The sequence below is a fragment of the Exophiala mesophila genome (assembly GCF_000836275.1).
Source record: "Exophiala mesophila strain CBS 40295 unplaced genomic scaffold supercont1.2, whole genome shotgun sequence".
Lineage (NCBI taxonomy): Eukaryota > Fungi > Ascomycota > Eurotiomycetes > Chaetothyriales > Herpotrichiellaceae > Exophiala > Exophiala mesophila.
The window spans coordinates 5228192-5250651 of NW_015622505.1; the positions used below are offsets into that span (position 1 = coordinate 5228192).

Here is a 22460-nt window from a genome sequence, read left to right on the forward strand (position 1 = left end):
TGAACCAGTACGGAGTACATACATTGTGCCTACTCCGTAGATTAAGCCTTACGCTAGTGGTCAACTAGGAACATCAATTCTCCGGAGCCTTGGCGGATATGTTTACCTCTAACTGGTTTGAGCAACTGCATCTTTGATCTCTGACTACATGTCGAGTCGACCTATTCAGAGCCACTGCACAATGGAGTCGCAAAGCCTGGAACGGGCATCACAGTATCTGAACAACTTATTGCTAGCCCGTGGACTTCTTTCAAATGGCAGATCGATCGATTTCGCTCGTCCGGACCGCGATGGTCAATCCACCTCAGCGACAATGTCTCGCATCATAAATCTCGTCCACGACCTGGTCCTACGCCGCGACCAAGACGCCGAACAGAGAGAATTTCTCGCGTCCAGCGTAAAGAATGCCCGCCTTGACGAAAACCAACGCGTTCTTGATCTCCAGCGATTGCAGGAGAAGAACTCGGAGCTGGCCCGCGACGCTGCCACTGCCGAAGCACAACAACGTACCCTCAAAGAGGTGGCTCGCAAGGCCGACGCGCACGCCAAGGAGCTCAAGGAACAAATGTTGAAAATGAAGTCCACATTGGATCAAGTCAGGGCAAAGTGCTTGAGCGACGTCCGGAAAAGAGATGTGGAGCTAGAAAAGCTAAAGGGACACCTGACTAGTATGCAGCGTGGCAAAAGGGAGGCTTCTGGGATGAGGATAAATACCCTGAGTTTACAGTCAGAACATAAAAGCCGCGAAAAGGGGCGTGGGCAAAATGTCGACAGCGCTGAATGGAGTCTGGAGAAGGAGACGGGGGATTTCTTGGCTGCACTAGTCAACGAAACGAGTACGGAGAATGTTCAATTACGAAAAATCATCACCGACACAATGGACCTACTTCGGGATCTGACAAACCTGGACGCTGGAGAGGATGGAAGTGAGGAAGATCAAGAGGACGGTATCGGGATACCTGGCCAGTACCGCAAATCCAGGCAAAGAGCAGCGCGAAACTCGCCAGATTCTTCCTTAGTCTCTTGCGTTGATCTTGCAGAACAAATGAGTCTGATTTTGAGACACTGCCAGACAATTCTTCGAGACCCTTCCTTCGTCCCAATCGAGGAAGTTCAGATACGAGATGAGGAAATCATCAAGTTGAGGACAGGGTGGGAGAAGATGGCCAACAGATGGAAAGAGGCTGTAACGATGATGGACGCTTGGCGGAGACGGAGAACAGAACACGGACTGGAAGAATCAATGGACGAATTGTCGCACCTGGAGTTTGGCAAGAGTATAGCTACCCTCCCAAGCGGAGAGCCAATCTTTGCCGCTGAAGACGAGCTTTCCCAAATCCTCTATGAGCAGAATGGGCTTGACTCCGTCCCTGAAGAAGCCGAGAACGATCGAAGCGGTCAAATCGTCGAAGATGAGTTGCAGGAATCAGATCTCGAAATACCTCCAGAGCCACCTTCCAAGCGAAGAGCTTCTGTTTCTCGACGATCTGGTGTGATGGGACGCCCTGTACGACCTTTGCAGCCCGTTAGCTATAACGGACAACCAGCTGCGCCGCTGACTGCACCGCACGATGGTTTGGAGGAGGACGACGGGGTCTGGCCTCTTCACAACGAGCTTGGGGACGTCGAGAATATCTCACCACAGGAGTACCACCATAGAGAAATCTCCAACAAGACGACCAAAAAGAATCGCGCCAACAATTCTAGTGGCTTGCACATGGAGCGGGCAGGGATTGCGCCCTCCATTCCTGAGAAGCTGGCTGCAATCGAGACTGAAGCATTGGAAGCTCAAGCGAGGCTTCTAGAGATGCCAATAGGACAGAAAAGAAAACAAGCTCGACAAGGCACCAAAAGAGCGGCAAGGAGAAGGAGCACTTTGAGCCCTGATGAATTGGCCGAACTAATGGGAATAGAATGAGGAGCTTTAATATTTAGTGTGCAGGTATACGCCAACACGACGAACGAAATGATTATTGGGATTATCTTGTCTTATCGATGGCGATGGAGCCAACAGAAGAACCCCATCATAGAAGACTATAAAGTAATGTCCTGGTTGAAGACAGGCACGCGGTAGTTCACCAAATTTATATCACGTGATCGACTTCCTCGACTGTGATTGGGCGATCAGACTTCATGCACAAATTCCAGAAGTAACGCGTTCCCCAGAATTGAATCTGAGTCCCAGGCGTGTCAACTGCGATCAATGTTGACACAGACATCCCCAGCACAGGCTTGCTTGTGCAGTTTGCAAACCAAGACATAATCAAAATGATTGTGTAGCCTGTCCTTTCGAAACATTCTTTCATCCAAATCGGCACAATGAATCGATTTACCGCCGACTTTTCCTCCAGTGTTGACTCGACCCCAGGAAGAGGATCACAACAACCACCTCAGCGCAACACCCTTTTCTCTACCCAACTCCCCAGTACTACTCCTATCGCACCTCCGCCGTCGCAGATCTTTGGGAGCTCTACTTTTGGTACCGGTATCAGCAAGCTACAGTTCTCCAAGCCCGACAAGACGTCGCCCTTCCCTCGAGAAGAATCTCATGCCATCCCTCACGCCAATACTGGAAATCCTGCCTCGTCGTCGAACCGACCCTTTCATAGCTCCTTCGCCACCTCCCAAGCATCTGAGTACACGGACCAATATGATCATGAGTTCCAAGATGAAGAAGATATGGATGAGGATGTCGACTACGAGGACCAGACAAATGCCACTTTACCCGCGTTCCAGTCGATCAACCAAATGCCTTCGTTGATGAAATTTAGTACGATCAGTGCCAATAGTCTAGGACAATCTCGTCTCTCGGCTCCCAACTTCAAAAGGTCGCTGAGAAGTACCAGAATTACCACCTTGCCCTACAAAGGAGACGATACTATTGTCGCTAACCTGGCGCGAGATTTGGCATCGAGGTCGCGTCCTGCGCCAGTTACCGAGTCAGACGATGTCATACTGCAGACCGAACAATTACTACGATCATTGGACGCCCAACTGCAATACTTGAAGAACAGTAATCAGGCCCGTGAGGCTGTAACCCACTATGCGCAGTCTCTTGCTCAAGAATGGCGCTCATTTGCAGACATATCTCGACCTACTTTCGATGGCGAAGCAATAGGCCCTCCAGCAGCATCGCCACTCTTCACAAAAGCAAATTTCCTGGCTTCTCTCTTATTCACTCTACGACATCCACCATACGCACAAGATGGTAGCCTTGAACCCACCCCTAAAGTTCTTCTTGATTGGTTAGATCAGTACCACATCTCTTATGATGACCTGGCCCGAGATGTGACAACCTACACTCCGAACAGCACTGCGAGCAGTGTCTTTTGGGGTGTGGCGCAGAGTTTAGTCTTGCGGGGCAAGTTCCACCAAGTCATTCAGTTATTTGCAGATGCTGATTTCAAATACGCTGCTACCGCTATCGATGATGGTAGCGAACAACCTGGATACAAGGGTGCTCAGCTACAGTCTACTCAGAGTGTCATTTATCGTGCACGAGAAGTCCTCAACATGTGCCCAGCTTATCAAACAAATGACTGGAATGTCGCAGGAGTGGAATGGGATTTGTACAGAACCCGGGTGGAAGCAGAACTGGACTATTTGAATGATCTCAACAATACACTGGAAGATGATGATGTCTCTTTCGAGGCTGAGAACTTTGGCATTCGGAAACCAGCCACCACGCTCCTCGCCAAACTTGGCCGAAAGTCAACATCGACAATTCCCTGGTCCATCTACACAGGTTTGAAGATCATCTACAACATTCTACTCGGGAGTGCCGAAGAGATTGTCCAACAGTCCCAGGATTGGTTAGAAGCAGTCACATCTTTGACCATTTGGTGGGATGGTACAGCCGAAGCCGCAGTGGCACAATGGAGTTTTGATGTCAGTAGGGCTAACAACCTAACCGATGCCATCGACAGCGAGATCAATCCCTATCTCCAGCGTTTACAAGCTGCATTCTTGTCGGTCACATCGCCTGAAGCCAAGACTTCAGAGCTTCGAATGAATACCTTATCACCAGTTGAAGTTGGACTTGGAAACATTCTGCAAGGTAATATTCAGGGTGCTCTTGTCATCATACGAACATTGTCCCAGACTGTCACAGAGGCCATCGCCGAGGTCGGTACGTATGCAGGATGGCTTGAGGGCGAGACTCCAGCAAAGGCCGGAGGTTTGAATGATGATGACTTGATGGTTCTCAGTTACGGAACGTCGAAGCAGGCCATCACTAAAGACGACATTATTTTAGGATATTCCGAGGCCATCTTTGACAAGGCTGAGCTCAACCTGTCAAACGGAGCCACAGTCGAGGGTTGGGAGATCGCGATCTCGCTAATCACGAGGATGGACGACCAAGAATTGATGCATGCCACCGTCAGTCGGTTCCTTGACCAACTCGACGTCGTCACCCAAGAGCGAGCGGAAAAGCTCACCAATCTATGCTCAGACTTGGGGCTTCCAGAAGAAGCATGCAAAGTCTCGGATCGCTTCGGGGACTTCTTGGTCAACAACACCACCGAATACGGTACAGCGCTACTTGCGTACGCAAGGAGTCATTCACCAAATAAAATTCGACAGTTGGTGGATGTCCTCGTCAGTTACTCCATTGTCCAATCTCGTGCATATCCAACACAAGATGAAATCGACTCCAGTCTTTCACATCTTGTGTCGAACCCTAAGACAGCCTTGTCTGAAATTGCCGACATGGATCCACAGGCCGCCGAGCTGCTTCAGTTCTACATCGTTGGCTACGCCTGTCTCCGCCGATTCTACTCCCTGCGAGATGAAGATACGAGCGTCCCGTCGCAAACGACTGCAAACCAGGCACCATCAGGACTTCGGCCCAAAGATCGCCGGCGGGCCGCCGCCAAGACCCTCATTGCAGCGATCGAGTCCGCTGCCGACAGCATCTACGGCGGTCTGTACGACCCGGATCGACAATCGGCTATTCAAGTTGACGGACTCCTTGCCTTGCTAGGAGAGGCCACAGCCTTATTGGCCAAGTCGTCCGACTCGGGCACGTCAGTCCTGACGACAACTCAGATATATGCGCTTCTCGCAGCAATCGAGGATCTTTCCACTGTGTCCTCTCGAGTCTACGACGCAACAGAAGAATGCCTCCAAGCTTCACTGAGGAACTATCACGGCTCTCAGCCTCCATCGCCCCACGCGATGCTCAAGAAGAGTATGTCTTCAGGCACTAATTCCAATTTCAGCTTCAGCATGATGGGGAGTGAGATGCTGATGGCCGAGAGTGGCAGCAGCGGCCGCACTGGAGGTGCTGGTGCTACTGTCGGCGGCGGGAATAGCGCGATGAGCAGCGGTGTTCTGGTCCGTCAACCAGGCAAAAGTTCAGGGGCCAAGCAACAGGTAAACGGCAGAGGATGGGACTGGCGAGCCAGGTTTAGCGACGAGAACGTCAAAGGAAGGGATGTGGTAAGGGCTTTAAGAATTGGGCTCGCTGAGGAGCTGAGTTTGGCAGAGTTGTAGAGTTGACCAGGCAATTCGGTGTCGACATGTTAGTTGGCTAGGTAGAAAAGAAGAATTGCCCACCCGTGTTAGACCATAAACCATCCATGTGAGACTGCTTGGGACGAAAATCGCTTGCAAATTAAAATGGTACGAATGCTGCAGGGTGTAAATACATCCGGATTTTAAGCAATCCATTCACAATGCGCTCGAGTCCGTAAGAAGGGAAAATAGCTGGCGATGATCGCAATCCGTGGGGGCGCATTCTACTCGCGTGGGCAACGGAGATGGCCATATCGAGAAATGATGATCATTTCCCATGCTTCAAAATATGTTGCTCAGAGAGCGAATAGACCTCTGAGACTGTCAAAGATATGTGGGCCTACCAAAAACCAACGCAGTTCGCTACCCAAATCCATTCGTCCGTGCGTTATGCCCCTTGAAATCGTCAGAAAAGATGTACATCATGTCCACGTTCGTTTCATGTATACACAATCAACGATATGTCGGCGGTGGTTGATTGTTCTGATAGCTCTGCAAAGGAATTCCTCCTTGTCCGTAATGTGGCATGGCAGGACTATTAGGTCCATACGGCGCAGGTGGAGGTGCAGTATTCATCTGACCCTCGCGGAAATTAAAGGCAGCGGGGGTGTTCATAGCGGCCTTGCGCATCTTGCGACGGCGGACAAAGAACAGGACAACGCCAATGCCAACAATCATGATGATTGCAGCGACCAAGAGGATAATGGCAGCTCGAGTGTTGGAAGCGAAGCGGAATCCGACAAAGCAGTTGCCGAGCCCTAGACCCATGGTCGCCGGACCTAGGATGCGATGGCCGATCATAAATTTGGCTGGTTTGCCAGTTCGGCGGAAGACCATGTGCGCTGAAAGACCAATGCCCCATGTCATGAGAAGCAATCCTAAGACGACGAAGCCCAAGATTTGATGGTAATGATTTAAATCCGGACTCTGCAGGACATGTCAGTAAGTAACTTTGGACGGGGAGAAGTGGTATATTCGTCTTACAATGCCGCGATTCTTGCTGATGGACACCCCCAAACCGACGCCAACGGCAGACATGACCAACGCGAGTGACTGGACAGCCCAATGGAGAACTACTTTTTCAAAAACGCGTAAAAAGAGGAAACCTGTTGGGAATACCACCAAGAAAGCAGCCACCAAGATGAAGGCGTGGAAGGCAGTGGTGCCGCCACGACCACCAAAGCCCTGGCCACTGTTTGGACCACCAATGACCTCGGTGTTATCAGAGGATGCTTGAGGGATAGGGACGCCAGCTTCTCCAGTGGCGGCGGCGAAATCCAGGGTGAATGAACTGTAGGTGCGATGTTGTTGAATGTTGGCTTCAACATTATCGCTGTCGATTTCGCCTTCTGGACCAATAGCCCAGATCATATTGACATTGCTGTTTGTGACATCTACACTGCCACCGCTCCATGTGCGACAGTTTGAGCACTTGGCATTGACAACATAATTGCCATCAATGATACCACTGCCGGACAGGACCTGAACCTCGACGTTGTCGGTGTATCTGGGTTGGGAATTTCCGGTGGCTAGTCGGGGGCTTAGGGTAACATTTTTGCCATCTCCAGAGGCATACGCGATAAACATGAGTGAATTTTGCATTCTGGTCCCAATACCAAAGGCAGCATATGAGTGTGCAGCAGGCGAGGACAGATGGAAGAAGAGTTCATTGGAGTTCCCTGATGGGACATTGATGGCGAAGGTGAGGTTGGCATTGGGATCAGGATTGCGGTTGGTTCCTGGTTGGCCTACCCAGGTAGACTGAGGAACTGCTGCTTGTGTTGTGAGGAGGAGAGCTGTAGGTGTTGGTTAACAAGAGGTGCGTTCAGAGCATCAGCGAGGGATAGATTTTCCACATACGAGAGACGGCGACCAAAATCTTTGAGAGTGACGAGATGTTGACCATGATGAATCTGGGACGCGTGCCCGTCGAGGATAATTAACCACACGGCTCGTCAAGGTCAGCAGCGGATCAGAATCACAATCGCAGTCAAGTTGGACGCAAGGAAGAAGTGAAATAGTTTGTTGTGTGCATGAATCAGTTGGAGGCAGGAATGAAGGAGCAGAGTGGCCAAAAAGTAGCAGGAGCGCAGGCAATCCAGAAGGAGTGAAATGATGTTGTCAAACGAAGAACGGACCCCAAGCTGACCGTTGAACTGACTCCACGGCCCCTACCTAAAGTATTCGTATGCGTCTTGCGTCGTAAGAATCAGACAGCGAGACAGCATTTGGATAAAGTCTTTAGGGGTCTTGTTGATGTGCAGGGCGAGTTTCAAAATGGCATCTGGCGGCTGGAGCTGAAAGGGCACGGTGACTCCTGGAGATTAGCGCCCTTGGAGGATGCGTTACAGGCTCCGTTTAGGCTCTTTTTAGACCACTTGCGGGGTGGCTTGGCTTGTGGCATGCCCTGAATAAGCTTAGCATTAATCTCCATCAAGGGCCGAGGGCCCCTCCCGCCTGTCTAAGACGCCGCCTCGAAACAGGAAGAGCGAATCATGCAGGCTGCCATTGGTCAGCAGCCTCAGACACGTTCGGGCACCGAAGCTAAGAGTTTGGACTTGAGTACCGAGTATTGTCTCCTGATTGATTCGCCAAAGCCCTCGATGCGCGACTATCGACTGCGCTTCGTTGGCGGTGGTGGTCCCGAAATAGACACTCATGCTTGTGTATCGCATCGCCTACGTCGTCAAACCTCCTCCAAGCGACAGTGAGAGACAGAACATGCATTGAACGGATGCCGGGGAGTACAACGCTGACCCTGTTTCAGTACTGCACTTCGCATCACGTCAGAACCACTCCTCTGCTGCGTTCATGAGATATCGCTGATAAGGTTCCCGGACATCGACACCGTCGACCAGCGTTGGTGTCCAGCCAAAATCGAACATGGCATTACTCGGTGCCAGGTTGATGTTGGACGTGACCATTTTATCACGTGGGTAGATCTCGTCTATGGATGTGGGGTCCAGAGACGCTAGACTGTCATCCACGCTTGTCCCAGGTGTCATTGATGCGCCTTCGATGTACGGTCGACGGACTGACGATGAGGTCTTGGAGACTGGGACTGGGTTGGAGGGTGGCCCAGCTTCGTCCAGATCCATACCGAATGCTTCCATGGCGCTGGACAAAATGTTATTGGGATACTGGCGCATAAAGTGTTGCATCGGTGTCGAAGAGGACATGTGAGGAAAAATCATGTCCTGGCCCAATGCGTCTTGCGAGCCTGGTTTGGGCATAGGCTGTTGTTTTGCCCGCATCATCTTGGCTCGGGACATCAAGTGGCGGAGTGGCTTCCACAGCATGCCCTTTTGATGGGTCGCTTTCCCGAGCTCCTCATCGTAAACCGACTCGATGGCTTTCCATGCACGCTCAACATGAGGTCCCTGGGGTTGGACGCATAGTTCAGACAGGACGAATGCAACTGATTGCCATTGCATGTGTGTCCTGAACAGCCAGCTCCATCTGGCCGTAAGCGCGGTACTCTCAAGGGTGTGGATCGATTCAATCATTTCGACAGAGGTGACAAAGACTTGCTCACGGATCTCGGGCAGTGTGTTCTGTGGAGAATCAGTCCCTGAGGTATGAAAATGATCGACCATTAAGCGGAGCTTGGCCAGAATCAACCTGGTGACGGTAACAGTAACCCAGTGGATAGGGCGATCTAGATTGCAGTGGCGCAAATACCTGTCTTCGAGTCTTTGCTGGGTCTCGTCAATCAACCTCTTCTGGTCGTCCAAGGACATCTCCGGCATGCCTCGAACGTGACCATAGCCAGGCCGGGAGTAGTTCAGCCGCCTGGAAAGGCTATTCAGTTCGTACCGGACCAGACAGAAGGTCATCTCTGTGGCAGTCATGTGCTCTTGGGGGGGATCCTGCATCCCCGGCCAGATATCTTCATCGTCAATGTTGAGAGGAATCTTTGTGTCATGACATTGCTCCATAAAGGTGGGATCTGTGCCTTGATCTTCGGCGGATCGATTGTCCAGGACGGTCAACTGCCACCATAGTCGCCGTCTCATTTCGGTGTCGAAAGGGTTCAAGCCGAACTTGGGACCATCCCGGTGAATTCCCAAAGCTTGGGCAAGGTGTATGGCCAACCCCACCAAGGACCACACGACGCGAGAGTCGTCGCAATGCCGGACAAAGACGAGAAAGAGGCAAAAGGCCTGCATGCACATGAGACTGTTGCTGTTCAATAGATCGGCACGGGCCAGGGCCTGCTCGGTGGCAAAGCGATATCTCTTGATCAGTGACTGCTGGTCATCGTCGAGGAGTTCCTGACATTGTTTCGGGGTGCAGCTAACAACGGCCCCCAAATACATGGAGAAGAGTAGGGCCTCGGCTTGTTTCGACAATCGATCCAGGTTGCTCACGGCATTCATGAGGATGGTCCTGGCCGTGGGCCGGTGCAGGACACGAACAACGGGGTCAACATTCTCCTTGAAGATCTCCCACAGGATAAAAGTCTGGCTGGGAGTGGGATGTAAACTCCTCAGGTCGACCATGGTGGACGAATAGCCGAAGATAAAGGCTTGGTGGCTGGACTGGGAATGGCGCTCCGACTCGGGCACTATGGTCTCGTCTTCGTCCTCGGTTTCTGAGCCATCCAAGAGGTCCCGCATCTCTGCAATTTCGTCACTCATGGCAGTCCAGAAGGCATTTGTCACATAGCGACTGCGGTCGTCGCTGACCACCAGTCTCCCCACCTGTTTCTCGCCTAGCGATGATCTCTTGCCTCCGTCACCTGTGGCGGTTGCTGACCGATCTGACAACGGGGAGTCGATCTGGTGCGGTCTGGTGTCTGCGCCCGTTCCCACCTGGCCAAACAGCGGCGAACCACTGGTGTTTCTATCCCATTTCACACTCGTATTGACTGCGGGACCATCTGAGTCCACTTGCGCACCCAGGCTGTGCACCACCCCTTCCAATTTCCTCAGTCTGGCCAGCAGCTCTGCATCAGGCGGTTTTCGAGGTTTGCGGGGAGCGCGGCCTGGGCCTGGGAAAATACACTCAATGCCTGCGCGGTCGCAGTTGGCGCAGGGGTTTGCCTTACTGCAGCGAACCTTGCGACGACGACAAGTGATGCAGCTTCGGGGGTTGAGGCGGGGACCAGTAGCAGAAGGAGAGGTCACTGTTGAGGCCAGCGGATCGGTGGGATTGGAGGTCATGGCAGTAGTAGAGGTAGAAGTAGAGGGAGGGACCCCATCGGTCATGGTAGTGGGAGGTACGAAAGGTGCAGGCGGAGCGCGCGACTGTGTTGGTGAGGATGGACGCTGATCTTTCTTGTCGGTGGGCGAGTAAGGTGTGAGGTGGTTGGTTTGATTGAGAGAGTCGAGATCCATGATGAGATTCCCGTCCTCAATAAGTCAGGGGTTTGTCTAATTGCAATAGAAGTAGCGAAGAGAACGAGGGCAATACGTCCTGCGCAACCGACTCGTGGCCGGCGATTTTCTTTAGGAGTAGGGGGAAGGTGACGTATTCGGCTGGGTCAGCTGCTAAAGCAAAAGTGCGGAGGGGACCATGAAGGAGGACCGATACGAGCTGCAGGCTGCCGGTCGGCCGCCCAACACTATGGAAGGTCTATCGATAGGCATTGATGACCAAGCGAACAAGACAGGGGGTGGAGAGTTGAACTTCCATTAGACTGAGAAAGAAGAACAAAGGTTGGAAGGAGTTGTAGAGCTTTACAATGAGCCAACGACTGCTAGGTTTTGGGGCTGGAAAAAAAGGTCACCGAGCGGGCGATCCGATAAGGCCGATGAGCCAAGTCAGCCCCGAGGGACCACTTGGCCCTACCAGCTTGGCTGTATGCATCGCTAAACTGTCTGGATCGCGACGACAATCGAACGCCAAAACAACCCTAAACTTTACCCTAATTCTTACTTACCTTAGCAGCCTTAGGTACCTTAGTTAGGTGGGTACTTGGGTACTTGGTTAGTTTGGAGCTTAGGGCTGGGGAGGGGGTTAATAAGTAAGGCTCCGTTAGGCTCCATCAGGCTCTAGGCGCCTCGCGCTAGGTGGCTACGTAAATGACTCGGGAAGTCAGTATTATTGGTCTCGTGTTGATCGCTCAAACTCCAGACCATACATAATCCTATCCCATTGTACTGATCCAAAGGCTACCCAATGATCTGATTTCCGATATCCAATTGACTGACATCTATGTACCTACACCCCGCCGAGAGTCTCTAGCCCACGTCTCCGCACATATCAGTCGCTGTGGTCCGACTCCCCAGGATCTGGTAGGCCAAAATGCTCAGTCTCTATAGCCATCTCCCAACCCCAAGAGCTTCTTTGCCGTCTGAGCGACGAGCTACACCAAAAGCCGTGGTACAATGCTTCAATATCATCAGAGGCCAGCCGCGTCATAATGAACCGTTGCCATCAAAAGCCCATCAACTCTGATGTAAAAGGCAAGGTGAAAGAAACACAAATCAATGAATGCCTGTGCCCCAGATCCGCATGACACCTCGCTACATAAAAATGACACATTAATTCCCAAACATCCAACGTGCGCGCCAGGTCTGTGGTTCCAATTCAACACTGGTCCCCTTGACCATTGGGCAGAATCCTAGGCGTCGCCGGTTCCATCACTGGCTGTGAGATCTCAAGAGCAGCTGCAAATCCCCATTAGCTTTTCGTCCACCTCAACCAGCCCAGGACATGGAACGTACGCTGCTGACAGAGGCAATCGGGTCATTCTGTCCATCTGTGGTTGCTGATGGACTTTCCGCACTACCATGCACCACCGGCCCTGATGTCGTCACCGATCTTTCTGTAAACTGTGGCCGCAGTGGTGATGATGGATCCCCTTCCCGACCTCCTCCCACCCCTTGGGTCTTGGAATGTCCTGGTCCATTGCTTGCCGCCGAGTTCCCGCGCTGGTGTTTATGGAACATGGCCGTTACTCCGTCCGACGCCACCCTGAGGATCGTTTGCATCAGAAGATTCTGTTTCAGCGGCTTTGACAAGTATTCGTCCATCTGCGCCTGAATGCATTTCTCTCGGTCGCCCAACATCGCGTGCGCCGTCAGCGCAATGATGGGTGTCCGCGAAAGCCTCATCTCTGCTTCGTACTGTCTGATCTCTCGCGTCGCTTCAAATCCTCCCATGACCGGCATCTGCACATCCATCAGCACAACATCAAACCGGTTTGCCTTGACCGCGTTAAACGCTTCCAGTCCATTGCCAACAACTGTCACCACGTGGTTGTATTTCTCCAGGATTTTAATCGCCACCTTCTGGTTCACTTCGTTGTCCTCGGCTAGCAAAATGTTGAACGATTTCTTGTAGTCCTTGATGATGGGTGTCGACCGGCCCTCCAAAGCCGGGATCATGCAGTTGCCCAGGTCAATCAACTGGCAAGGTGTCGTCATGTATGATGCGATCCCCAGGTCCAATACAGTCTTGAGGCTGATTGAAACCGTCGGATTCAGCAACACCATCGGGATGTACTTAAACTTGTCGTGCTCCCGGAGCTTTTGCCCCGTCAATAGTTCATCAATAATAATCACATCGTAACCCCCGTCTGCCGCCTTTGACTTTCGGTCCATCACCGGATCCGGCACATCAGCAACATCATTCACCACCAAGCATTGAAGGTTCAGGCCCTCAATCAATGTTGGCACCTGCTTGAAGAACGGAGATACCCCTGTATCCACCAACAACACCTTGTGCTTGCGGAACGGGTACAGCTGGGAGCTGATGACACTGATGTCTTCACTGGCGTACTTGACAATGCATGAAAAGTGGAATTCACTGCCATGACCAAAGTTTGAAGTTACCCAGACACGACCCCCCATCAGATTGACCAGGCGTTTCGATATCGACAACCCCAGCCCGGTCCCGCCAAACTTCCTCGTGGTGGAGCCGTCTGCCTGCTGGAACGTGTCGAAAATGAGGTCCAGTTTGTCCGACTGGATCCCAATGCCCGTGTCAGAAACGATAAACTCGAATGGGAATTCATCCGGCCCACAGTTTCCTATCAGATCCCGTGACTTCTTGATCGTCACTTTAACTTCGCCAGTATTGGTGAATTTGATTGCGTTGCCAACCAAGTTGAGGATGATCTGCCGAAGTCGGAACGGATCTCCCACCACGTAATCGGGTACAGAGTTGTCCACCTCAAAGGCGAGATCCAGCGATTTCTCGTTTGCCTTGACAGCCAGCGACTTGAGCGCATTGAAGACCGTACCCCGAATCGTATATGGGATGGCCTCGATGGCCATGCGGTTGGCCTCAATCTTTGAAATGTCGAGAATGTCATCGATGATCGTCAGCAAGCTGTTGGCGAGATTGTGCACAGTATTGAGCATCTCACGGGAGTGTGGTCGGAGGTCGTCCGTGTCGAGCGTCAGTTGGGTCATTCCGATGATGCCGTTCATTGGCGTCCGGATCTCGTGCGACATGTTTGCCAGAAACTCTGACTTGGTCTGGTTGGCCAGTTCGGCCGCTTCTCGAGCTGCAGTGTTCCTCTGGATGCTGTCTCGGAGGTTCGAAATCATCTGGTTGATCTTGCGTTTGAGCTCGTCCATCTCTCCTGACGCCTCCACGCTGATCAATTTCGAAAAGTCACCCTCCGTGGCAGCGTCCGTAATCTCGCCGAATGCACGCACTTGAGCCGTGAGATTTTCTGCCATGGTGTTGACGTCTTCTGTGATCTCCTTCCAACGACCACTGACATCATGAACATTCGCTTGTCCACCCATTTTGCCGTTCACTCCCACGTCACGCGCCACTCTCCTCAATTCGTGCGCAAATTTAGCCAGTCGCTCAACCATGTTGTTGATTGTGACTTTTAATGTGAGGATTTCTCCCTGTGCTTGGACTTCAATCTTTTTGTCAAGGTGGCCTGCCGCAATCGCCTGTGTGACATCCGAGATACTCCTGACCTGCGAAGTCAGATTCGAGGCCATGGTGTTGACGTTGTCCGTCAAATCGCGCCATTTGCCCTGGACATTGTCGACCTTGGCCTGGCCGCCGAGCGTTCCATCGGTTCCTACTTCTCGCGCCACTTTGCTGACTTCGAACGCAAATGTGTTCAACCTGTCCACCATGCCGTTGATGGTGATTTTGAGATCGAGGATTTCTCCTTGAACGTCTGCCGTCACTTTTTTGGACAAGTCTCCGTTGGCTACGGCAGTGGTCACGGCTGCAATTTCTCGTACTTGTGTGGTCAAATTCATCGCCATGCCGTTGACATTTTCAGTCAGAGCCTTCCACGTGCCTTCGACGTCGTGAACAGTTGCCTGTCCTCCCAAGATACCATTTGTTCCGACTTCCTTGGCCAAATAAGTAACTTCTTGGGCAAATTGTTGTAGTTGATCCACCATGTTGTTGATGGTGATTTTGAGCTGGAGAATTTCACCTTTACAGCTTGCTGTGACTTTCCGCGTAAGGTTACCTTTAGCGACAGCCGTGGTGACCATAGCTATGTCTCGAACCTGTGTCGTGAGGTTGTCGGCCATAGCGTTGACACTCTTGGTCAGCTCATTCCAGGTGCCTTGAACGCCGTCAATCTGAGCCTGGCCACCTAGAACACCTTCTGTTCCAACATCTGTGGCAACACGGGTGACTTCAGTTGCGAACGTGCGTAGCTGATCCACCATGGTGTTGATGGTGTGTTGAAGATCAAATATTTCACCCTTGGCACGGGATTGAACCTTTTGGCTCAGATCGCCACAAGCGACGGCCTTAGTCACGGTCGCAATTTCTCGCACTTGGTCGGTCAAATTTGCAGCCATGATGTTGACTAAGGATCAGTTAGCGATGAACTAAGGATGGAATGGACTGCAAGTACCGTTGTCCGTCAATTCTTTCCAGATACCGTGGACTCCGCTGATTTGGGCCTGGCCGCCCAAAATACCTTCGGTACCGACTTCTCGAGCGACACGCGAGACTTCGCTTCCAAAGATCTCCAGCTGATCCATCATTGTATTGATTGTGACTTTGAAGGCAGCGATCTCGTGGTCCATCTCGGTGGCTTGTATCTGGACACGTTTTGACAAGTCGCCATTGGCAACCTGTGTAATGATGCCACCAATTTCACGAAGAGCCTTTTGGAAGGCCTCGTTTGCTTGCTGGTGCTTCCGAAGTTCGCGTTCGAGAATCGAAACATCTTCATTCTCCACGCGGATGAATGCTTGTTTAGCCTGCTCTTCTGAATCACGCAGGCCGCGGCTGATCTCGGCAATCGTCTCTCTTTGAGACTTTATCTGTTCGGCCTGTTTCTCGACATGCTCACGCAAAATGCCAATGTCATCTTCACTGACGGAGTGAGTGCTGTCGGCAGGGATGTGGGTTTCTCTAACGGCCAAAAGAGAGTTGACACGTTTTGATTGAGTCAGAATTGAGGATTGTTTGGCCGTAGCTGAGGGTGAATCAGCGTGGGGGTCTCCAAATGGACTGCGGGCCTCGTTGAGACGGGTTGGCGAGGCGGGACTTTGGAATTCACCTGGAGTGTCGGGCAAGGCACGACCGACGACGTCTGCTCTGGACTCGAGATAGTGTATTCGCCTGGCAAGGGCGGCTATTTCCAACTCAAACTCATCTTTGGCTTCAGAGCTGTCACCGGGGAGGGAGTAAGGCGGGAGTTTGAGGCCATTGGTGGAGGAGTTGTTGGACAGGTTTGTCGAACCTCTGGCCAGTCCGCGAAGGATAGCGGTAGCAGCGGACAGGGTCTCATCGGAACGAGACATGGCCAACGAGGTGGTCTCTATTGAGGTTTGGTCGTCATGGGATGCGGCGTCGGCGGGGATGGGGTCGAGACAGGCGCAGTGTTGGTGCCGAATCCAGAGGGTTCGGGGATTAGGCTGCGTCCAGCAGCGGATGCAGAAGGGGCGTAAAGCCACTTTCGCCAGAGATCGGTGGTTCAGGTGGTGGGACGACAGAGAAGCGTGCAACGGGTTGTGGTGATGGTGATGCGAGAGAAAGCACGCGTCAATGGGTATAGGCGGTCAATGTGGTGGAAGGGTAGATGTGCAGATGTGTAAGGTGCAGTCAAGGAATAGGTGGTCCAAGGTGTGCGTTATGGGTTGTAAGTTTCCACCAAAGAAAAACAGAGGGCGATGGAGGGCGATTCGAACAATTTCCGAGGGCGTCCTGGTTCATTGGCTGTGATGCAGGGAGTGGAGGGAGTGGATGGGAGGTGGGATGGGCGCACCCAAGAGCCTATGGGGGGGCCCAACTGCGCTAACAAGACTTGACTGTGCGAGACAGGTGTGCGCCAGTGAGGTTTGGGTGAATGCCGAGGGTGGGTAGCGTCGGCGTCTTATTACCGTCAAGGAATGAAGTAGGTAGAAACTCTAGGACATTTATCTTAGGATCGAGCATGAATGGAGTAATGAATAGGTATCTGGCAGGCTAGGGATGTAAGGTTGTTGAGAGATGAACTTTTTGATCATGGGCGAGAAGGACATCCAGATGGGAATGGCGAATGTCTCGCCCTCGCGCTGGCCTGACTACTTAGGGTAGGGGACCCTTAGGCTATCTCTGTGGGCCATTCGACTCGGTAGGCACCTCATCTTGCCTAAGTACCTACCTAGGTAGTATCTTGCTAAGGGTTTCTAATCCACTGGATTTCCTCAGACAGTCTGGTGGCGTGGCGAGCACTAGGTAGGTATCTACTACTAGGGAGGTGTCTTTTGTGCCGAAATCGCAAAGGCAAGAGCAACCTTGGGTGGTACTGGGGGGCTGAGGGGGCATATAACATAGGTACATTATTAGTACCTAGTACCTACCTGATGCATACGAGTATTTAAGTACGTGTCTAACTACGTCCGGGCAATAGTCATTTTCTCTTGGGATTTCACCGTTGCCAGAGCCTAGGCTAGCCACAGCAATGGTATTGATATGTTTGTCAGCGTGCGCAAACAGTTATATATGACTGGGACGCCTCGAAGCGGTTTCAGAGACGCCGCTCTTTGAAGTCCTGTGTCATTGTAGTTGACTTTTACCAAAGTGTGGGTACCTAGTAGACGGCACCAGCGAGGAGAATAAAGCAGCCATCAACGCTAGTCTGTAGCGAAAGCCAACTGTGGCTGGCGTCGCGCTGGTACACTGGGCTTGCTGCATGCATAAGTGATTGCTCGGTTAAAAGCACTGGCCTTGGTTTTGGTTACCGGAGTTTTGCTCCTCGGGAGTCCAGTGTGAAAAGCACAGACGCGAGTTGAACCCTGCGTCAAGGGTTGGGCGAGTGCAAGTTTTACGGAGTGCAGCAGTTGTGCCAGTTGTCGTTGGTGAAGGTCGATCAACCAACCGTGCAACCCTCTGTGACAGGCCCACCAGTCATGGCCACCATTCCCCTTTTCTCACGGCCAGGGTGGGTTGTCATGGCTGGTGAGCCAGTCAAAAGACTTGCCGAAAACGCCGTGCTGGCGTCAAGAGAACCAAGAAAGACAGCCGCCCCAGAGAGGGGCCACTGGGGCCAAGGGTCAGGATAGGTGGCACTGGTGGATAGGTACTTTAGCCTTTCACGCCTCTGAACCTCACAACCGTTTTGGCTATGAGCAACCACGACAGGCCCCAGGTGGGCTTGAAGCTGACCTTTTAGAGCCACACCCTCACACTTCACTCCCCAACTCCTGTCCGAGTAGGCTGTAGCCCTCCTGCCCTCCAACCAGTTTGTTTTGTTCCCAGTGTCGAAGGGAGGAGTTGTGGCCAACCCTAACATAGGTAGGTACCTAACCTATCTAGAACCTTGGCATTCATCTCGACTGCCCAAGTAAAGTAAGCTCGCTTTTCCCTTGGTGAATGGGCTGTTGAGCCACAAGCATTTGCTCAATTCTTCAACGTGATGCGATGTGGCATCGACACTCTCTCAAAAGCCCAGACGATCATTACCTATCGGTGTGGCTCTATCCCCAAGGTGGTTTGTCTGCACGCATACTCGTAGTGTGGAAGGACATCCCTTGTCAGAAACGCCAAATCCCCACATGTGCATTCAGGGTCTCAATAAAAGTCTATCTTGAGTCGCTGGCAGTGTGAGTGAACTGGGGATGACTAGTGTTGTATAGGATATCCTTCTGTGCGTCTGCATGTGTGCGCATGATGCACTCAACTGTGGTCTTGGATTCGTCTCCTCTACATCCGATAATGTAGTAGCACAGTACAACAACGCATTATGTATTCCGTAAGACATGAAACGGATCTTCTACCGCCTCCTACGTCATGGCTTTTGGAGTAGGAGGATTTAAGCACCCCGTGCTGCAGTGCTTTAGCTTCCTTTCGCTGGGTCACGGGTGTTCGCGTCTTTATCTTGATTCGCCTACCTTTTCATCGATAAATACACGATACTGTATATTTCCAAACACAGGGCCCGACTAGGTACTGACGACACAAAAGTGAGGGTTTGGTTGAGGCCACCATCGATCGGCTCCCTACCTTGCACCCCGCTGCCCAGTGTCTATCTGACGATTCGCTTCAGGGCTGCGACATGTCGCTGACCATCGTCTGATGTTAGTATGCACTCGTACATGTATATTATCTTCTCCCACTTTGCCCCCGGGGACCAAATCATCGCCATACCGCTTCCAAATATGACAATACAGAAGCTGCGTTAGAGTACCTGCAATCCGTGAACACTGGTTTTTGAAACCGGATCAGCTCTTTCGTAGATTTTGGGGGCACGGGGGCCCCGGGTCAAACTTGACGACTCTGCTACCAATGTCGAAAAGTGTCCCAAAATTATGGCCTCCTGGCTTCGAGTGGAGCGATGACGCTCTTGAATGGGACATGAAACACGATGGGCGATCACGATCTACGGAGTACAGCACCACGCAAGCGCAAGCGTCCATCGTTCAGGAAAGGACAGCATGTTGGCTAGCTGCATTTTGTCCCCAGTTAGGTAAAGTAATTATTCATTACAGGAGCTTAGAAAGATCACCGCTGGATCTCACGATCTCTTGTGTTCTTCCAAAACTCCCTCGCTTCGAGCTTCACAGGACAACCAGAAAGCCACGCAATAACCTGGTCATTCCATTATATATAATACATCATCTCGTCATCTCGTCTCGGATCAGCTCGTGACGTTTCATACCTTAGGGATTGTGTATCCTTGGTCCTGTCGTTACCTCATGATGTAATCTCATTGCATCCATAGATCTCATATCAGACATGTCATTCATTCGTGGAAACCATACTCGTTCCTTCTCTCAAAAGCGTACATGTACTTTGCATCAGCAGATCCCACGTAACCAGTAAACCAATGAAACATCTTAGATGCTCAACCCTTCCAATGCTTCAAAGAAGCCCGCGATCGCTCCCGCACCCAACAGACCCTTGGTAGCGCCTTCGCGTAGATTCTGTTTCGTCGTCTTTTCTTTGGCATGCCTTCGAGGATGCTCTCTGCCATCAACCTCATGTGCGCGGGGGGTTGTGCTTTGTTGAGAGAGCCGTGATGGCGATCTTTGTTTTCCATCTTGCGACACGGGCCGGGGTGGCAACGGCATGCGACCTGCGTTGTGGTGGGCTGGATATCTTAATTGGCCACTTGATTGATTCGTGTAGGGCATAGGAGGCTGAGGTTGTTGCGGTTGCGGCGGTTGCGGAGGCTTGTAATAGCGAGGGTAGCCCGCTGGCGACGGCGCGTATGGATTCAGAGCGTTAGCCGTGTGCACAGGAGGCAGTGGGGACGATAGACTATGATGTTGTTGGTGCATCAAACTCTGGTCTGGTGTTGCCCAAGGTCTGTGGCCTGGAGGGAGGTAGGCCGGAGATGACAACCTTGACGCTGCAGACTGAGAAGATGATATCACCGAAGGTGGCCGCGCTGCACCATTCACAACTGCTCCTATCCACGGAGTCGGTGCTGTGTATGCGTGGGTAAGAGGGGGCCCATCATTCGTCCCGGACCTCCGTTCCGCTGTGGGACTGCCACTGCTCCTTCTCCTTGGTTTGGGAAACGACATCTCAGGCTCCGATGTCGATGATTCGGAGCCGGAGCTAATCACATGTCGTCTCGATGAGGGTTTCTTGGAAGCAGTGCTACCTGGAGAGTCCTCCATATCACTGCTTGCTGCGCTGACGCTGGGCTGATACTGTGAATACTGCTTCCGCCGCCGGGATGCTTCCTGTCGCGCAGATGCCGAGTTTGGCTTTCGCCAATCAGTCGTTGTGCCTTCAATAAAATAACCGCGAGAGTTACTTTCCGGATCTTCAAATCGATCATGGAGTGGTCTGTCCTCATCGTCTTCCTTCAGATTTTGAACCGAGGGCACATAGCGGCTCCCGGATGTTCTGTGGTGTTTTTTCTCTCGGATTTCTCGCCAGTTCGTCCAACGATCTAGGAGAGGGTCAATTGCTTGATCGGATACGTGAATCATATCGCGTGGAGAGTCTCGGATACGATCCAAGGTCTGATCCAATTCTCCGAGGGAATAGATTGGAAGTTTGACCAATGCCGTGGAAAGGGCGTACTGAGGTGGAGGAAGCCGTACGGCGATCTGAAGATTGCCACCGACAGGATCTGGAGGAACATTGTCGCCTTCGGGACCGCCTATGGCACCCTGCCTGTCGCGTTCCTCCTCTTGCATAGACTGCTCAAAAAGGTAGTCCATCTGATTAATATGCCAATAGCGCACAATGAGACCATTCTGGGCTTCTGCGCGTTCTTGCCTGATGGCTTCAGTCTTGATTGTAACCTCTTCGGGGGGATCACTGGAAAGCCGTGTCAGCATAAGCAGGACATGATGAGATTCAGGTCAGACTTACTTGCGAGAGGTCGAAGCCATTAGCTTTCCTAGCTGCAAAACCTGCAGCATGACACAGATGCTCAGCTTCAGGCTATCGAGCTGAGCTAACAGGTAGGTGACCCTGTGTTTTTTGAAGCACCAATCGAATCTCTGCCCAGCCGTCGGGGTCCATGTATCATTGAGAGGTTTTGCTCGCACACGGTCGAGCATGTCGTTGATCTCATCAAAGACCTTTGTGCCGTCATCAGCAATCGATTTGGCGGTAACGAGCGCATCGTAGGAATGAACCGAATCGTGAGTCTGAAAGGCGGTTCCAGCCTGTTTGAGGACTTGGGAAAAAAGAGTAACGCCCTTGGAGACGGCATGAACTTGTTGGCCAGCGTGAGCAGCTTCAGTGCTGATGGCATTCAGAATGAGGGAGAGACGAAAGCCTGCGCTGGCGACTCCCATAATTTGCGCAATTCCATCTGCAGCGCACGGTTAGTCGACAACCTGATCGCAGATGGGTCAAGAATAGGTGAGAATCTGCATACCGAGCTCCGCAGTCATTGCCATCGTCGACGGCCTGTAGGACTCATGTGAGAGTGGTAGGCAGGGAGCGGGAAAATTGTTCACAGATGGCTTCAGTGGTTGATAACATAGTCCATGACGTTGGATGGCTCGATGCGAACTGGCAAGTTGGCGCAGGCAGGCAACGTGGTGGGGCAGCTGAATGAGTGATCAGACAACAGCTAAGCAATCCCCCAGTGGGAACGGCCGATTGCTTGACCGGTCAACGAGAGGTGTGGACACTGGGTATCGTGGGTGGACAGTGGCAGCGTCGCACAGTGGGCAAGAGACTTGTTGGAGAAAGGGGCCTCGGGCACCCATGGCACCTCAACTCCAGGGCGGGTGAGATTGTTGGGGGAGGAGATGGGTTACGAGCAGCATTATTGGTCAGAAAGCCAGCAGGTCGAAGTCTGATCACCACCTGTCATGAACGGCTTGCATGAATCTGAGGGGAGTCCAGAAGCACTTGTGGGAGTGGAGGATCGCTTGATCGACTTTTTGGACACCGAAAAGTCGAACAGGGGGCAAATGCAGTCAGGGAGAAGTGGGATATATGTATGACTACTTTAGTGTATCGAGAAAGATCGTGGTGACCCGAAATGTGGCTCCAAACGTTGAAAAGATTTCCAGTTATTTTGGAGAGCATGAGGTCAAAAAGACATGCCGGAACTTACAACCGGGCCTTTTGTGTGGATGCCTGTACTGTGG

The 22460-nt window shown here is 52.0% G+C and overlaps 6 protein-coding genes across 8 annotated transcripts; 2 read left to right on the forward strand and 4 right to left on the reverse strand.

Moving 5' to 3' along the window:
- Window positions 1–181: 181 nt before the first annotated feature.
- Window positions 182–1918, forward strand: PV10_03594 (uncharacterized protein; the record flags this gene model as incomplete). Its single annotated transcript, XM_016368066.1, has 1 exon — window positions 182–1918. One exon carries the CDS (start codon window positions 182–184, stop codon window positions 1916–1918), a length of 1737 nt encoding a protein of 578 aa, XP_016227584.1.
- Window positions 1919–2205: 287 nt separating this feature from the next.
- On the forward strand, window positions 2206–5562 carry PV10_03595 (uncharacterized protein). Its single transcript, XM_016368067.1, has one exon. It carries the CDS (start codon window positions 2320–2322, stop codon window positions 5494–5496), a length of 3177 nt encoding a protein of 1058 aa, XP_016227585.1. The 5' UTR covers window positions 2206–2319; the 3' UTR covers window positions 5497–5562.
- Window positions 5563–5970: 408 nt separating this feature from the next.
- Window positions 5971–7423, reverse strand: PV10_03596 (uncharacterized protein; the record flags this gene model as incomplete). The annotated part of the gene is made up of 3 exons (XM_016368068.1): window positions 5971–6444; window positions 6502–7313; window positions 7378–7423. The coding sequence occupies 3 exons, from the start codon at window positions 7421–7423 to the stop codon at window positions 5971–5973; spliced, it is 1332 nt and encodes a 443-aa protein (XP_016227586.1).
- An 880-nt stretch (window positions 7424–8303) lies between these two features.
- PV10_03597 (uncharacterized protein) lies at window positions 8304–10856 on the reverse strand (the record flags this gene model as incomplete). The annotated part of the gene is made up of 1 exon (XM_016368069.1): window positions 8304–10856. The coding sequence occupies one exon, from the start codon at window positions 10854–10856 to the stop codon at window positions 8304–8306; it is 2553 nt and encodes an 850-aa protein (XP_016227587.1).
- A 752-nt stretch (window positions 10857–11608) lies between these two features.
- Window positions 11609–16556, reverse strand: PV10_03598. 2 transcript variants are annotated; one of them, XM_016368071.1, is made up of 3 exons: window positions 15314–16556; window positions 12189–15265; window positions 11609–12131 (listed from the first exon to the last, which is right to left on the reverse strand). In XM_016368071.1, exons 1-3 carry the CDS (start codon window positions 16209–16211, stop codon window positions 12105–12107), a joined length of 4002 nt encoding a protein of 1333 aa, XP_016227589.1. In that variant the 5' UTR covers window positions 16212–16556; the 3' UTR covers window positions 11609–12104. The 2 variants fall into 2 exon arrangements, with proteins under 2 accessions (XP_016227589.1, XP_016227588.1); XM_016368070.1 differs by having other exon boundaries at window positions 11609–15265.
- A 2842-nt stretch (window positions 16557–19398) lies between these two features.
- Window positions 19399–22255, reverse strand: PV10_03599. 2 transcript variants are annotated; one of them, XM_016368072.1, is made up of 3 exons: window positions 21737–22255; window positions 21223–21670; window positions 19399–21168 (listed from the first exon to the last, which is right to left on the reverse strand). In XM_016368072.1, exons 1-3 carry the CDS (start codon window positions 21756–21758, stop codon window positions 19728–19730), a joined length of 1911 nt encoding a protein of 636 aa, XP_016227590.1. In that variant the 5' UTR covers window positions 21759–22255; the 3' UTR covers window positions 19399–19727. The 2 variants fall into 2 exon arrangements, with proteins under 2 accessions (XP_016227590.1, XP_016227591.1); XM_016368073.1 differs by having other exon boundaries at window positions 21223–22255.
- Between the last annotated feature and the right edge of the window lie 205 nt (window positions 22256–22460).